This window comes from Coturnix japonica, chromosome 15 (genome assembly GCF_054131305.1).
Source record: "Coturnix japonica strain WE chromosome 15, WE-NBRP24, whole genome shotgun sequence".
Classification (NCBI taxonomy): Eukaryota; Metazoa; Chordata; class Aves; order Galliformes; family Phasianidae; genus Coturnix; species Coturnix japonica.
The window spans coordinates 4,553,484-4,567,465 of record NC_140677.1 but is presented as its reverse complement, the minus strand read 5'-3'; the positions used below and the strand labels follow the sequence as shown (position 1 = coordinate 4,567,465).

At 44.3% G+C, this 13,982-nt stretch overlaps 1 protein-coding gene across 7 annotated transcripts in view; it reads left to right on the top strand.

The window, feature by feature from the left end:
* Positions 1-6,661, top strand: part of MITF (melanocyte inducing transcription factor) — an 85,845-nt gene extending 79,184 nt beyond the window's left edge. For 4 of the 7 annotated variants that reach the window (XM_015875347.3, XM_015875345.3, XM_032447260.2 and 1 more), the window contains 2 exons: positions 932-1,079; positions 2,707-4,866. In XM_015875347.3, the coding sequence (XP_015730833.1) occupies positions 932-1,079; positions 2,707-3,108 (550 nt within the window). In that variant the 3' untranslated portion in view covers positions 3,109-4,866. Of the gene's footprint in view, positions 1-931; positions 1,080-2,706 lie in introns of all 7 variants that reach the window. The other 3 variants (XM_015875348.3, XM_015875346.3, XM_032447262.2) reach the window with 1 other exon arrangement.
* The last annotated feature ends 7,321 nt before the right edge of the window (positions 6,662-13,982 follow it).

Genomic DNA, 13,982 nt, shown 5'->3' with positions numbered 1-13,982 from the left:
ATGCTTTAAAACACTAATAAGTGTTTGTGGTAACTTCCCAGTAAGGCAGGTTGTAGTTCCTTTGGGTGATTTCAGTGTTATTGATTTGTCATAACTTTTACCTAATGCTGGTTCAATAGCAAGGAGCCCTCCTCACTCCAGAGCTTCAAAAAGCATCACTTCAATCAGAAACACTGAGGCTGTGGGGGAGATTTATATAGTTAAATAGCTATGAGCTATTTAACTCATAGCTTCTTCCTTAGAGGCTTTTTAGCTTCCTCTAAGGCAAGGCAGCATTATGTATTATCAGCCTGCAGAACAAGTGGATCTCTGGTCTGTAATCTATATTAAACTTTTTAGGAGTCAATGTGGGAAAGAAGGTGATGCAGGCAACCTCTGTGTGTGGTGTGCATATGTGAGAGAGTCCCTCACTGAAGGAGCTTCACACCCATGTTGCAACCTGACATTTGTATTCTTTAATAACTAAGTTTAAAATTTGCTGCTTTTTTGGACCTTTTTTCTTCCTGCTATAACACAGCTGTGATGCAGCGCCACCAGAAGGATTACTGCAAGCTCATGACATTTTGAGTGGTGTATTGTGGCTTTTATTGTTGGCTATTGTTGCAGAGAGGACAGGGGGAAGAGCTCTGGGCGTCATCCCTGTGTGCAGTGCTGCTCACTGAGCAGAGGGCAGGAGCTGAGGGAAGCCCCAACCTCATGGGTAGTGCCTGAGCTCTGCGTCCTTCAGCTGGGATCGTGCTCACTGTGATTTGCCTTGCAAGAGCTGTGCTCTGGCCCCCTCTAGCGCATTTCAAAGGCCTTCCACATTCATCAGCTTGGCAGGAATGTTATATAACGTGGGGTGTAATCCTAGCTGCTGGTATGAAGGTACTGACTTCCACACGAAGTATCTCTGAGAGCCTTAGCTTTTCCTTTTGTGTTCATTTCAAAGGGATATGCGCTGGAATAAGGGAACTATTCTAAAAGCATCAGTGGACTACATTCGTAAGCTGCAAAGAGAACAGCAACGCACCAAGGAACTTGAGAACAGACAGAAGAAATTGGAACATGCCAACAGGCACCTGCTGCTCAGAATACAGGTTTGCTGATAAATAAGTTGCAGGTGCTCTTGATGTTGTAATGTGCAGCTGCAAAATAGTTGTGACTGAAGCTTGTTAATAGGAATTTGGGCTGGGGGGAGCCACAATTCTAATTAATGGTAACCAGTACTGTGATGGCTGCAGAATTTTTATGGAATAAAGCAGGATCCATTCGTTTTCAAAAGTAAAAATAAAAAGCCAAACATACCAAACAGCTGAAGCCCTCTGCAGGCAGGTTGCTGTGTGCCAGGCTGGCTACAGGAGAGCCCTGAGCCACAGCTAATCTACAAAGCAGATAATGAAGCTAGAAATACCTGAGAGTCAAGTGTGGCAGCAAACAGCTTTAAAATAGAACAGCCTGGAATGAGCTTCAACATAGCTTTTGTGCTTTGCTGAGCAGTCTGTTTGCTTGAATGAGAAGATAAGGAAACACGGTCCTTCTGCAGGACAACATCAAGCAGTGGCATTTCAGAGCTAAGTCACATCACTTTTTAAGCATCTTTTATCTTCCTTTACCCATCTGCTCTGGTTCCCACTTCAATCAAAATAATGTAAAGAAACAAACAAAAACAACAACAACAAAACATAAAGCCAACACACAAAACAAAACTAACCCATGAATAGTGGGAAATGTATCTGCCAGCAAACAGCCTAAAATCTCTATCAAAATCAGCACGAAAAGGGAAAATGAAGTGGAATAAGGAACTCCTGTGTATTCTGGTTTTGGCACATTATCTGATAGAGTTGCTGCTTCTACCTTCTCTGATCTTACAGCATGCCATTACAAGGTTGTTGTCTTAGTGTGGAAATGGAAAGGGTTATTAATCAGCCTTAGTGATAAGAATATCCAGGAACAGGGCAATCACAACAGTGATTGTGACTGCTTAATGTGATGCATAAATAGAAGCAAAACATCTCTCTTACTGCCATATTTGAGAACGGGCACTTAAGTGAATTATTTCACTATCTGCCTTCAGTCAAATGCATCTGTAATTAAATGGGAGAGTGAGCTTTAAGCCTTATACAGCCAGGATTCTTGAAAACTTTGTGTGAACTCTAAAGCCTTTTTATGACTTTCCTGTCATAGGAATAATTTCTAGTGCAAGAGTAACATTGCTCAGTTCTGGCTGACCTCTTCACTTTTACCTTTATGAGAGCTTCAGAGTGAGAAGTGTGCACTGCAGTGTTGTAGCAGGTAGTAGCCACCTCATGTGGACAAACTCTACTTTCCTATGCAACATTTAAAAAGCTCGTAGCCTCTCTTTCTGCTACTTCAGTTTTTTCAGCTCTTTCAGCGTCCAGCTTCTATAGCATGACACTGGTTTGAGAAGGGGCCTGAGGGGTGGGTGGGAATGCATCTGTTCTGCAGGGCATTGAGGGAGATTCCAAGAACTGTGAAGGACTTGTGTTTGGTAGTATTCATCCACCTCTTCAGAAGAATATTATTTGGATGGAAATCTGCAGGGCAGGAGTATGCAAGGTGCAAGTGTTTGCTGTTATCACAAAAGGAGGAAATAGTTTGTGTCCAACAGAAGGAAACTGTAAGTCACATTACATAAGATGTAAATCAGATGATGATAGATTTTACTTTCAGATTTTTAATTTCTCCTTTTATCCTCTTTCCCAGGAACTTGAGATGCAAGCTCGGGCACATGGACTGTCCCTTGTTCCATCCACAGGCCTTTGCTCCCCTGATATGGTCAACAGGGTCATCAAACAAGAACCTGTGCTGGATAACTGCAACCAAGACCTCATGCCGCACCACACAGACCTGTCTTGCACTACCACCCTTGATCTCACTGATGGAACCATCACCTTCAGTGACAACCTCGGAAATGTGACTGAACCAACTGGCACTTACAGTGTTCCTGCAAAAATGGGATCCAAACTGGAAGATATCTTGATGGACGATACCCTCTCCCCTGTAGGAGTAACTGACCCACTGCTTTCCTCTGTGTCTCCTGGAGCATCGAAAACGAGTAGCAGGCGGAGCAGCGTGAGCATGGAGGACACTGATCATGCTTGTTAGCAAATACTTGGCACGCCTTTCATAAACTGCTTTGGTTCTTGATCAGTAGATTAAATATTTTGCCTTTTGTAGAATTTTTTTGATTTTTTTTTTTTTGTTTCTTGTGCTTTATCAGTAGCCCAGTGTGTGCGTGTGTGTATATATTATATATAGAGGATTTTTTTTAGAATTTTTTTGTGAAGAAACTTGTATATTCTATTTTAAAACTACCAATGCCTCCAACTATATTGTACAGCAGATGTACAGTATCTGTGAACTGGATTCAACGAGAACTTTGAACTGGTCAAATCTACTCAAAGCAATAGAATTACAAATGAAGAGTCTGCTTCTGTTTGGGGGAGGGGGGGAAAGGGGAATCATAGAATTGTAAATGCAACCTACTTACGTGGAGACAAAATGTGAAGTTACAGAATGTAAAGATACCAAAAAAGAAGTCCAATTTGTAATTGTATTGATTTAATAGTGCTGCCTTAAAGATACAGTGTCTCTCCAACTTTGATCCTTATAGACAAGCATTTAGGGAAGAAGAATAAGCAAACCACTCTGAATACAATAACAAAAGTGTTAAGAAATCCTCTTTGTGTTGACGATGATATAGAAATCTCTTGCTGAAAATGAAATAGAAATCGCAGCGAGATGTGAGTCTCTTCCTCAGAGTGCTCTTTGATTTTACACTGAGCTGATTTGGGTTTTCCTTTTGATCACGGTACAATTTTCTTTTAGCCTTCGGTTTTGTTTTGTCACAGGCATTGATGACTTGCCTCCAGTAAACCAAGAAAGGAGCACTATAGGTTGGTATGCACTCTTTGGACGGTAATAATGGATAGGTTTTAACAGCTGGGCACATTACGTTGTACATATCTACTTGGCTTTATTTTTTTTAATGGCATTGTACAGTTTATTCTGATTTGCATGGGTTCCTCAGTTACCTTCAGCCTTTTGTTTTAAATATATTTGTATTTCCTTTGTCAATTGGCCTCTTAATATTGCAGCGTTTCTTTCTGACATTTTAAGAACTCATTGGAAGTTTTCTGCGTTCTTTGTAAACACTTGAAAGGAAGCTTTTATGCAGGGTTCTGTGTTTTAAGAGAGATTTTGGGAATATTTTGTATATTACAGTCTCACTTTGAAGATGTTTTTAAACACGTTTAAGGTAGAGTTCAAATGTAGGTTAGGTAATAAAATGACTTGTAGAGAAACTGAACTTACATATTTATTTTTAGTGATACAGAAGAAGTAGTGATATGCTTGGAAACTTAACTATGTAGTAGATATACCCGTCATAGTAATTTGTGTTTTATTTCAGCACTGACGCTGACATAAAAACAAAAAAACAAAAAACAAAAAAACCACAAAAAAAGAGTAAATTACTGTATCTGCAAATAACTGTTACTTGATAACAATGTTATTAATTTTTAACATGCAACAATGTTGTAAAAGTAGTTTGGTGCATTATCTACTCAAGTGTAGTCCTATGCAATAACGGTAGTTATACTTGTATTATATCAAGCCTAGATGTTTTACAGAGATGACATATGGTGTTATGAGCTAGACTGGTTGAATGGATTTCTCAATAGCAGCCTACAATTGACTTGCAAGTGGCAGGCAAGCATATCTCATTCAGAATGAAGTGCCTTAAACTCTAGTTGTAGTCTTCCCCAACTAGCACTGACTGAAGTGTGACATAGAAGAGAGCGAAGGGTGGTGTTTGTAGGAGGCTGAAGTGTGGCATGGTGCCTACGTGTAGAAAACAAGAGCTTCCCATTCTCCTTTGTGCTACACTGGAAATGATGGAGAATAAAAAAAAGAAAACTCAAATAACACAGCAGAACAGTTAATGACTTGAGCGCCAGTTTGGCAGGCTCTGCAAGGAAACCGTGGTCACGGCGGTTGCAGTGTTCAGAACTTCAAAGTGAATCGACAGGGATGGGGCAGCCCTGGGAGTTCTGTAGCTGTGCTGGGGCTTGCTGAGCTCTCAGGTGAGCATTTTCCCTTCAGAGGCATCCTTGGAGTGCCTGGCCCCATGACTCCTGGCGCTGGCGGCAGTGCTCGTGGGGCTCGGGAGGGCTGCAGCTTTCTGTGATAATAGTGCTTTGGGGTCCACAAGTGTTGCTCTGTCCCTGCATTAGCCTGGGTGCAACTGCTGAGTTGTGGCTTTTTTGAAGGAGGAGCTGGAGTTATGTGATAATGATGCCACATCTCAGACAGATTAGGGGAACTGTGTCTTTCCTTCAATGGGTGAAGCTCTGGACTAGGGAGGATGTGCTACATCCATCTGGGTACTTAGGGCAGGAGGTGCTCTGTTTCTGCAGCTCCAGGCTGAGCGTGCAGGTATGAGCTTCTGGTGTTGCTGTTTGGTGATGGTGACAGGTGAAGAAGATCAGGGCTGTGACATGACGTGCTTGTGGCCGTAAGGCAAGACTGCATTACCCTTCTTGTTAAAATGGGGCAGTTCTGCAGCATTATGCAGTGAAATCGGGGTGTGCTCGCATGGGGTGTAGAAACTGTAAACCACTGAGTATATTGGATGAGGCTTTTAGTTTGATGTCTATGCTGGTCATTCAGAAACTGAAGTCTAAACTGTGGTATATAAATGCTCTTCATGCTCACATGAAGCTACTGGTACTCAGCAGCAGCCCTGACTTCTGAGTTTTGGCTCTGTGCTGTGTGGAGGTAAGGACTCCAAGCTGTTGTATCAAGAGCTGTGTTTCTTGCTAGAAGTGACAGCGACTGCAGCAGTGGGGGCCACATGTTCTCTGTTGCTTTGGGGTAACACACAACTCAGCTGTGACAGTTTGTTGTTCCCCCAGCCCATTCCTGTAGGCCACAGCCCTCTGAGTTTTCTCATTTTTGAGTGGAGACATGTTCCTTGTGCAGTGGGGGCATCTCCAGGAGATGCAGACCTCTTGGGTACGTGGTGATGTTATTTCACTTTTGTGCACTGTGGGACATGTGTGACCATGATATTTTACAGGGGATCCTGAACAGAGGGCAGGGACAGCAATTTAGAGGCAGGGATGGCATTAATGAGATGGAGCTGGATGGAGAGTTGTTGTTGCCACTCTGCCTCTCTGATGACATTGTTGTGTGTGACACTGGGCCCCAAGGGATGGGGTGCTGTTCTCACTTTGCCAAAGCCATGCAACCAAGAGGAACGTGCAGAGCACCGTGGAGTTCTTCCTTTCTGCTTTTGGCCTAGAAAGCAATATTTAACTCTTAACGACCTGCAAAAGCAAAAAAGGTACGCAAGGAAAGCACAAAGCACAAAATAATGCACTTACGTTTATATTTGTTTGACATAAAATGCACTGGGGGGGAAGCTGATGTTGATAAGAGTATAAATACCTATATTTCTTGAAAAAGTGACATTAATTACTGCCTCTTGCTATAATGCTTGGTACTGTAATGTTGATATTCATCTGCTGTTGACTGCAGCAATAATTTGTGTATGGTCCATAGCACTGTAAATTATGGATCAATATTAATGTATCCAATGAAATAATTTGAACTGTTGTTCTTGATAGATGGATTAAAGCATTTGGTTTTTCACATACGTGTGTGTAAGCCACTCGTTTTCTGTCTAAGTGAACCTTGTTGATTCCTTTGTGCGTTCGAAGTCCCAGCTGTCTCCATGGCCTGATGGTGAGTGTCTCCGTGTGCCCAGTGTCACCCCGCACCTCTGGCTGCACCAGGGTTGTTCAGTTGTGTGTGTATTGCTGTAGCACCAGGGGCTGGAGCTATAGAACAGATCCCATTTGGGAAAGACATGTTAGAAAGCAGTGTTTAACTCCAAAACGCTGTCTACCGGATTGACCCAAAATTGCAGCCAAGTGTAAAGAACAAAACATGGGCACATGTCATTCTGTCTGTCCCCTTCACTGGACTCTTGCCTCATACCCCCATGGGGCTGTCTGCCCAGACCACCACTACTGGCTGCCACGTGCCAGGCATGGGCTTGGCAAGCCTGTGGGGCACCCAAAGCTCTCCCACTATCACTGCTGCTGGGTCACATCTCCTGCTGCAGCCCTGCACAGCCTGCCTGCTGCTCACCCCCAAAATCTCCTGGGTCATGCCTGGAGCTACAGCCAGAACTGGTGAGGAGATGACATTTGTTTTGTCCTCCACCCTCATCACTTTACTGTCTCAGGTGTTGCTCTCATTCATTCCTGTCCTGTTCCTCCACAGGCTGTGCTCACACTGTGCAGTCCTCACCTTTGTGGACATTGCTGTAGCAGCAGGTGTAGTTAATGTATCATCTCAGGGCTTTCCAGCCCAAAATAATTATAACAAAATGAATAGAACTTTTGAAATTGGCCTCTTAATAGACAATGGATTTTTGAGGTATACAAAATGCTTGTTAATTCGAGTGAATTTAATTTGCAAACATATCGATCCACCTGACTTTGCTAGGAAGAAGCAGAAAAGCACTGCACGCTCTTTGCAGAGGGTATTTGAGTTAGAGGTTGTGAGTGCCTCCAGCAGGGCTGTCCCTTTGGAAGTTCAGTGTGCTGTCAGGACATGGCAGTGTAATTCTGCAGTGGTCAGTTTGGTTGTCAGAAACACAGCATGCTGTTTCTAGGTTAAGTTGAAGTAGTTTGGTGTATTTTGGCTTTCATGGGATCAGCTCGGTCAGTGCTGTGTTTTGGGAGTGCCTTTCTTGCTGGTGGTGGAAGCAGCTCTGCTATCTGTGTGCCATTTGTGGCTGGACTGCAGGACCACAAGAGGAGTAGGAAGAAAACGTGGATGGGATAAGAGCTGTAAGAAATCGGTCTATTCTGGTGAAAGATGGCAGCTGTGCTTCTTAGAAACCTTTTATTTCCTTTGGACAGGACTGAAAAATTCTGTACAGAAGATGAAAATGGATGAGGTTGTCAACACAGGTAGGGCCTGGTTTGCAGCTGTGGGCAGTGGGGTGCTGAGCTGCAGGGCTGGACCATGCAGTGCTGCATCCTTATGTCATGCTTTCCTCCCAAGGGACTGCTTGGTGTCCCCACTGTCCTATTTGGATGGAACACTGGACATTCATTAAAGCAATGGGACAGTGGGTGTGCAGTTTTAATGAGGGCAGCTTCTTCCAGTGGGCTCAGTGCTCAGTAACGATGCTGGCTGCCCCTCAGTGTCTGCAGAACCACAGCATCTCCTGCAGCTGCTGTTGTGCTCAGAGATGTTTGCTCAGCCAGTTTAAATACATTTAGCCAGAATCTTTCTGCATTATGTTCCAGACCCCTGGCCTGATCCCTGTTCTACATAGCATTGAACAGTGCTGATAGTCACAAGTAATAAACATTCGACTGTTGGTCACTAACAAGCATCAGAACCCTGAGAGCAGCTGAGAAGTAGTTTGCAGAGCAGACAGATGTGACAGAAGTCGCTTCAGAGCTTGCACATAGTAAAGGATCCCAAAGGCTCTCCCACCACCAATGCAATGTTGTGCAAACAGCTCTATGAAGAACTTGGGCAGAGTGCAGCTGGATCCTGCATGGCTTTCTGCACCTTGGAGCAACTCACCATAGAAGGTAATGGGGAAATAGCAGTGTTTCTAGGTTTAATGTCAATAGGTCAATTTGAAAAGCAGGAATTAAAGATGAATAAATGAAAAAATATATGTTCATAGTAGACGTGCACACACACAAATGCATTCCATACAATGAGGTGTATTTTAAAAGTCCCTGCTTAATTAGCAGTATTTTCTGCCTCCTTCCCCTGATCTTTCAGTGACAAGCCTGGCAGAGGCACTCTTTATCAGATGCTGAAGCAATTTAGTTGCTGTCACATGCCTTTCTTGATCTACACGTATTAGTCACACAGCCTTTTTATGTTCTTTAGCATATTTTAGTATGTAATTAAAAACGTGGCTGTCTGCTGCCAAGCAACCAAGCATGTCAGAGGTTGATTGTATTCTGTCACCTGCAGCAAGAGGAGGATCAAATCATAATCGGCGTTGTTTTTTTTAATTGTGCTCTGGCTCCTGTGATGTGTTGTTATACACACACACACCAGCTCATGGGGACGGCAGGCAGTGACCCGCAGACAAGTCCTCATCACCAGCATCAAACAGCTCTGAGGTGTTGGGTGTGTAAGTTGTGGCCCTTTGGGTTCCTTCCTGTTGGGCTGTGCAAAGTGGCTACTTGGCCTCTCATGGGGCTAAAGTGCCTTTGGGCCTTTAAGTGTTCACGATGAGTAATTAAGTGGATGTTCATCTGTCGGTCTCTTGAGCACAGATACACACATGTGTGTTCCGTGCAGCGATGGAATCATTATTCTAAAAGCTGTCTGGTATTAATAGCTTTTATTGCTTCAGCAAAACAGAATCCAGTACATCAGCACAAACTGATAAGACAGAAAGAAAGAAACAAACAATAATGCTGTAAATAATTCAGAGGCTGTTTGTGGATTGTGATTCTTCTGATTCAACCTCCAGGGAGAAGGATGACATTGCCTTTATGTTTCCTGCAATCAGCATGTGATACATTGCCTGTCCTGTGCCTGCCAGGACATTTGATGTGGCACTGAGGCTGCTCAGAGGTGACAATCTCACTGGGTGTCCCCTGACTTCTCTTGGCTACACCTATTGACTGTGAGACCCAATAGGCAGCAGTGGGACAGTACTGTACAAGGCCATGGATTAACTAATGAAGGGAACAAGTGCCACTTCCCACCAAAGGAGACACAAAGCTGCTAAGAACTACAGTATGGGCATTATTTGTTTCAGTTGTGAGTGATCCCCCCTGTGAGCACAACACAACTCTAACGAGTAGCCTTCCCACTACAGCATCTCGATAGGCAAACTAAGCTGATGTCCTTGCTTCAGGCAGCACAGAGGCATTCATAATGCTGCAGGAATTCATGCTGCTGTATTCATTCTGCCTTAAATTCAGCCTTGCCCACCCACCCACAATTCTGAGCAGCTCTGGGAGTGGGCAGGATGCTGGGCACAGCTATGCAGCGCTCACAGGGCAGCTGTCCCCTCTTCCAGCATTGTCCTGCAGTCCTTAACCCACAGCTTATAGGCACCTTTCAGCGTCTCCTCACTGGTGTCGTTGAATATCTCTGTAAAACAAAGCTTGGAGTTAGCTGGGTGTCCAGGAAAGTTTTTCCTGCTTGTGCACAATAATTCACTAGGAGGACAGCTCCTCTGAGGAGTTCATAAGAGCCTGGTTTCTTGTGAGTGCACAGAGGCTGAGGTTGGTGGAAATATTCTGGGTATGGATGTAAGACTGCAGCCTGGTCCTATGCATTGCTTCTGCATTAAGATTTTTTAATGTCTTATAGGTAAGAACATCTCACCTGAGATGCTGAACAGATCTTTTGCTTTCCAGAATTAGTTCCGGACACACTACATTCCTTTCAGCAAGGGCAATTTAATAACTATTTTCAAGTGTAATGAAGGATCTTTTTCCTTGTATGACTCTGGTTTGTCTGTCCTAGCATTCTGCTTAGGTTGTTGGTTTGCAAAGCAAAGCAGTCAGTGACCATCCAACTCCTGGTTCCATACCCAAATCCTAAGGCTGAGAGAGGTCCCTGAAGCTTGGGGCCATGCCCACCTTTCCCTAACACCCAACCAGAGAGCAGAGATCAGCGCCTGCCCTTGTGAGGGAGCAGTAGGTTGCCATGATGCCTCCCATTCAGATGTGACCCAGTGGATTTTGGTCCATTCTTGGCACTCCTGCAGGAGGGCTCAGCCTCCCAGCAGGACTGCTGAGATGCTAAGGACGCACCATAAACACCTTCATTGAACTCTTCAGCACATCCCCATGCTTTGTACCTGCTACTCCGAGGCCGGTGGGCAGTGGCATGCGGGGCTGCCCCCCTCCGTGCCGCAGGCGCTCCCTCAGCGCTGCCTGGATGAGGGCCCAGCTGCAGGCACCGTGCCACACGGGCAGCTCCAGGCCCCGCATGCACTGGATGATCTGGTCCTTCTCGTCCTTCGTGATCAATCCCCGTGTGTGGGCCACATATGTCATGAAAGCCATATCGATGGTCACGGCTTCTCCGTGCATCAGCGATGGCAAAACCCTCTGAAATGGAGCAAAGGGAGGGTGGGAGAAATGGGTTGAGTTGCCAAATATACAAATAACTATTTATTTCTTAAATAACCCATGAAAATTAACATTCAGCTCCGGGCTGTAGTAGCATGGGTATGCTGGGGGTTAATATCTTGTGATTTATGGTTTGCAGAGGATGGTCTCCTTTACATGTGATTAATGGCATGTTATATCTCCCACAGGGATCCAGGATCCAATTCTCCTCCTGTTCAAATTACTGATGAAATGCACAATAGGATGGAGAGAAGAGCTCTGAATTTTGCATAAGGTCTGATTCTCCCCACTCATTTCTCAGTGGCAATTTCCCCCCAGCAATATGGGCTGCGGTCTCCATGCCTTTGCACTCCTATAGTTAGTGCTGGTGGTTTCTAATGGCTCCACTGAAATCTGGTCACTTCTGTGCCTTGGTAAATGCTTGGCAAGAGAGCAATAGCAACTTCATGAATAGGAAACACAGCTGGGCTGTGGGGGAAACAGGGCAGCAAAATGCACCCCCTGAGCCTGCAGGACCAGGCTGGGTGCATTGGGTGCTCTTCAGTTGTTTGTTCAGTTATTGTGTTTGGCTGAGCTACTTTCACACCAAGTTTTCATGTTGCTTTTTTTTTGTTAGATGAGGTAATGCAGCATGAAGCCTGTCACTCACCATTTCCAGCTCTGGGCTTATAAGGTGACCAAAATCCACCAGTCTGTCCAAGTCATCCTCCCAAAGGTTGGGAGCCAGCTCTTCCAGCATGGTTTCAATGGCAATTCTGGTGGTCTGCAGTGCAGCATCCCCACGGTTGGCAGAGCCACTATAAGACTGGAACTTGGTGTCCAGCAGGTATTTTCCATGGCTTTTGAGCAGGTCAAACAGCCCTTTGTGCTTCATGAGTGCCATCTGGAGTAGAGAACAGAAGAGGTAATCATAAACAACTACACGATCCTTGTACGTGCTGCCAACAACAGAGTGTTTTGATAGAGTGATGTACAATTGTGCTGCGTGTTAGCAAAGAAATACCTGTGCAATTGGAACAAGGGCAGATTCTACACTTTGTGGAAGAGAAGTTGTGAAAGTGCTGCAATGAACAGAATATGAGGGTTCAAAAAGGATATCTAATACATTTGAACAGCTTGAACTTTGCTTTATCAGAAGTTTTCCAAGCTCTTCAGGCGTAAAACCATTTACTGGGTGCACTTCCCAGGTAATTTTAGAAGTAGAATTTGTCTCACAGGAGATTGATTGACCCCACTCATCACACTCCTGGAGGTAGGTGCGAATGATCTTGCAGATTATTAATCCCCAGTCTAATGAGCCTCAATTTGTCTGTGAGCAATTCATTTAAATGTGCTACAGATCAGTCTCTTTCTTCCCAGGTTGTGCTTCCTGTCTATGTCAGGTTTTGGGTTTGGGAGTTTGTTTACATTGTATATAAGGGAAAAAAATTAGCAAATTTACTGTCTGTAACCATAAAGATACATATAGATATGTAGCTATACAGATACGTAAATATACTATATAGGTATACATACAGTTACAAGAGCCATTGCAGCCTTGGTGGCCCACTTTATAGCCCACAAATCTGCCTAAATAACACTGTAGATGCTGATAAATATCTTACAATTATTTCAGTTTTAAAAACTGCAGTTGCAGGAGTTCATACCTTTAAGATTTCCCCAAGGCCATTGGAGATGTGTCGCCGAGGAATGCTCTGTATGAAGGACCTATCCAGGAAGCTTGCTACTGGGGGGGTGTAGCCCCCAAGCTTGTTCTTGCACTGGAGGAAGTTCACTCCATTCTTTGCTCCCACGCTGGCATCAACGTAGGAGAGGAGGGTTGTTGGGACACGGATGTAAGGAGTGCGTCTTCTATAGAGGGAGGCAGCTAACCCCACAATGTCCAGGCAAACACCTCCTCCAATGGCAATGATGGGCTCTGTTCGCCTGTCAATACTGAACTTCTGGACTTCTTGCAGGATGTTCAAGACCAGGTCCATGGATTTCGTTTCTTCTGTGGTAGGCAGGGCGAGGATTTTGTGCTGCACGTTATTCTCTTCAAAGTAACGCCGGACTTTGGAGCCATAAAGTTCATCCACAACTTCGTCTATGACAATAAAACGCCTCAGCCTCCTTTTGCCATTAGTGGTTAGCTCGAGTTTCTGGGTGTCAGTGGTGTGACCCCAGAGAAGAGTAGTGTTAGATGGATCCAGAATGTTGTGTGTTTCTACCACTTTGTAGCAGAAATAGATGGGAGCTTCGATTGTCCAGGAAATCCCACCTTCAGAGACACATTCTCCTCTGGCAAGGATGAGAAAACATAGATTGCAATCATTATATTCCTCTTTTGTACCCTGCATGTCTGAACTGGTTTAAGGAGGTAGCCAAAGGTGGGGAATACATGGCATCTCTGCCTGCGCACTGCAGAACTGTGGGGCTGCAAGATGGATAAACCCCATCATGTCTTAGTGAAAGGTCAGATGGATGAAATTCCACGTGACAACAACCAAACAGAACCATAAGGATTGAAGAAATAAGTCATTTCCCTTCCAGTTCTCATTTGTCAACAAAACAGCAGAAAACCCCAGACCAATAATTTCAGCTTCCCAGAAGGGAAAGAAGCGATTCTTAATGTTTTCCAAAGGTTTTATCAAGGAAGCCTCCTCTTCCTGTTAGATTTTGATGGTAAGTGTTGACTTACACCCATCTACCTTCACACAAGCAAACACAGACCTCCATGGAAAGTAGTGTCTCTACCATATATCGGTAAGAGTGAATTGATGTTCCTCAAAACAAATATGATAGAAATAGGAAGTGCTTCCAGACAGGGAAAGAAAATGACTTGAGAGTTGGTAA